The sequence below is a fragment of the Bison bison genome, unplaced genomic scaffold (assembly GCF_000754665.1).
Source record: "Bison bison bison isolate TAMUID 2011002044 unplaced genomic scaffold, Bison_UMD1.0 scf7180017864379, whole genome shotgun sequence".
Lineage (NCBI taxonomy): Eukaryota > Metazoa > Chordata > Mammalia > Artiodactyla > Bovidae > Bison > Bison bison.
The window spans coordinates 11,546,960-11,550,417 of NW_011494951.1; the positions used below are offsets into that span (position 1 = coordinate 11,546,960).

At 41.2% G+C, this 3,458-nt stretch overlaps 1 protein-coding gene across 1 annotated transcript in view; it reads right to left on the reverse strand.

Moving 5' to 3' along the window:
* The window catches only part of LOC105001201 (interferon-induced very large GTPase 1-like), a 12,399-nt gene that overhangs the window by 3,495 nt on the left and 5,446 nt on the right, over positions 1 to 3,458 (reverse strand). Inside the window, exon 4 of the mRNA XM_010857373.1 lies at positions 107 to 3,429. Within this exon, the coding sequence (XP_010855675.1) occupies positions 107 to 3,429 (3,323 nt within the window). The remainder of the gene's footprint in view (positions 1 to 106; positions 3,430 to 3,458) is intronic.

Here is a 3,458-nt window from a genome sequence, read left to right on the forward strand (position 1 = left end):
AAAACAAAATTACAGTCACCTGCTACTGCACTAGTACATAAATTCAGGGTAAAATGGTCTGTTTGATACCACCCCCATCCACTGAGAGCCTGTGGACGATGGAAAGGAACACTGTGGTCTCCTTCATGGGTAGGGATTGTGTTTGTACAAATTGCTTTACAGAAGGGACACTGTTTCCAGCAGCCACTGAGATGTTCAGAGAGCATTTTCTGGATTTCAGGGATCATTTCTTCTACAAGTTTAGACAAACAGTTCTGTTCTACCTTCTTCATTTCAGGATCCAAAGCTTTACTCATGGCCTCTTTGATAAACTCGATATCTTTTATCTCCTGGTGTTCAATGCTTATCAAGTCTTTTCGTGGAAAGATCAAGGTACTCCCCAGGTGATCACAGAACAAATCTAACCACCCAGACACTGTGCTGCTTTTATCTTTAGCTATTGCTGTAGATACATGTATAGCTGAGAGGATGGCATTCTTGATGTCATCTAAACTCATTTGTAGAAAAGTCTTTATTTTCTCACTTCCTGTGTCAGAAAAATATCTTTTAACGTGGTTTTCGATGTAATTCTTAAAAAATGATTCTGGATTATGAAGGTACTGCCAGTAGTTATCAAAATTTTCCTCTTCTGCCAGAGAGATGAGAATGTGTTTCTCCAGGTTAGCTCTGTTTTCATTGAATGCCCGGCAGGTGGTTCGAATGTCCCCAGCAATTTTGAGGGCCATGTTTTTCCTTATGGTGCTGGAGACAGCAGGTGTGAGTTTCTTCCACAGAAAGTCAACAAATGTTTTAATTGAAGATGCTCCTTGACAAGAAATCTTAAAGCTCATGAAGAAATCATCTTTCTTGCTTTGCAGATAGTTTACAGGATCATTTGCCCTCTTGAATGCCTTGTGCATCTCCCTAAACTTCACTGATGCTGTTTGGAATAAACACAATGATAAGTCTATTTCATATTTTCTTGTAAATGTGTATCTTTTCTGAGTGGGTGACTTCACCTCCTCTTCTATTATTCTCAGGATTTCATAGAAATAATTTAGATTGTAATCATGCTTTTGCTGACATATTTTGTTAACAGTTTCATTAACTTTTGAAATAATGCAGTCAGTAGTCATATTTATGGAGTGTTTATCTTGGGGCTCTATGGTCATTGTAAAGAGTCCCAAAGATTTCCTGTTCATCTTAATATGTTTGTCATAGTTGATTTCAAACTTTTCTCCAGAATAGTTCTGCAGTATGCTTCGTATGTCTTTTTCCTTTTTGAAATATTCCAAAAGGATGTTTTCAGAATCCACTTCAATTTCAGGCTCTGTGGCTGGAGGGAGACTTGAGGACACATCATAGACCCATTTTTCCCAAAGTGGGTTGAATTTCTCATGGAGCTCTTCCTCGCTGAATTTGGTGCCATTTAGTGATAAAGCCAAATTCCGGCTTTTTTCCAATAATTCCTTTTCATAACCTGACTTTTTGCTATCCAGTTTTTCTTGATTTTTTTTAAAATGAATAAGTTCTTTGGCTTTACTTTGGACATCTAAAATTAGTGCCTCTTTAAGGGTTATGAGTTTATTTTCAAAATTTCCTTTCCACTGAACCAGCACTTGACTATCTGGGTCTTCATTAACATATTTTTCAAGTTTTTGCTTGATGGCTTCATATATCTCTGTAACTTGAGCCTCCAGGGTATATGTTTCAAGTGCCTGGATTTTTCCATTCTGAATCTGGTTGATCAGCTGGTCCTGTAATCTCTGCACATGACTCCTCAGCTCCCATGTCCAGGAGTTATACATGGTTTCCAGTTTGCTCATGGCCATGACTTCTTGAGTGTTCCTGAAACTGAAGATAAAGTTCTCATTCAGTAGGGCTCTCCACAAATCTTGAACTCGGAATTTTACATCTGATATCTTCATGATGCTTCCCCTAGATTCCTGTTGGGCAGTCACAAGAATTCTGTTTCTTAGTTCCTGAACATTGTGGCTGTAGCGAGGATTGGGTGGGGCCATTGGGGGATTGCCATCCCAGAGGTGAGCAAAGTAGTAGACATGGGTATTGACATCAAACTTAATGACATCACTAAAGCAGGTTACATCGGAGCACTGCTCTTCTTCAGCTGCTATTGCTGCCATCTTGTCCAATCTCTGCTCTAGCCACTTTCTTCCATCCATAGTATCGTCATTAGCTGTAACTTCCCCCACATTCTGATGGACAAAGAGGCAACTGGGAGAGATTTTTACTTGTTTCATCCTCATAAAAGCTTGGACAACTATTTGTAGAATATCTTGCATTTCGGATGGATTTTCCCCCATAATATTGATCAGAGTCAAGCTTCCAAGTCCGATGACAAAGGTTGCCAACTCATTGTCATGTTTCTGGGACTTGTTGCTGAGTTCTGGGGCTCGAAGTCCCTCTGTGTCCACAACAAGCACAAAGTCAAAGCCAAGTTCAGCTGTGAATGTCTCCTCCACTTTCAGAAGCTGCATGTAGGCCCCCCGGGTACACCTCCCAGCACTGACAGTGAACTGCAGCCCAAAAAGGGCATTCAGCAGGGTGGACTTCCCTGAGCTCTGCAGGCCAAGGACAGAGAGAACAAAGAGCCGCTTGTTTCCAAGTTTCTCAGAGAGCTTGTCAAAAACAGCTGCCACCCACCTCAGGGGCACATATGAAACATCCCCATCCATCAGCTCAATGGGAGCCCCGGATATCATCAGGTCAGCAGCCATTTGGGGAAGGGAAAGAAACAGTGCATTTGTTTGGGAGGAAGCTTCTTCCAAAGCTTCATAGATCTGGCCAGCTTCTCTGAGAATGTGCTCAATTCCCAAGGTACAGTCATTAATCTCTCTGGAAATAGCTTCTATCTCTTTTTGCCAGTCTTTCAGAGAGCTACTCTTTGGGGCCTCTTCCTTTTTTTTTAAAACCAATGCCTTTTTCTTCTCATTTAGATTTTCCAAGTGTCCTGCAGTCAGGTTGTCCAAAGCTACATTCAGCCATTGGAGGAAGTAGAGTTTGGTGTGAGTTTCTGAAAGATTTTGGAGAATTTCAAGGACAGGACGCATTAAAGCATTGAGAGGAAAGGCTTTTCTCAATTGTTTATGTCTTATCTTTTGTTTTTCTGTCTCAGTCTCACTTTTGTGTTGTTCAATGCTGCGATTCCCCTTTTCTCTCAGATGATAGAGTTCTTTGTCCTTTTTACACCAAAGTTGCCACAGTTTTCCCTGAAGAGGTAGTAAGTTTTCCTTGACCTGAGGTATTTCCATTTCTCTCAGTAGGGTCATTAGAGCCTCTGCCTTTTCTTTGGCTTCCTTGCAATCTCTCTGGTCTTCATCAATAAGCATTCCTTGCTTGCGAGCAACTTGGGCACAGTTCTCCAAGCTGAGTGCAGTGTTAGAGAGCTCCAGCAAACGTCTGATTGTAGTTGTGAGCTCCCTATTAGTTCTGCCTCATTTCTGTTCCTGATCCCAATT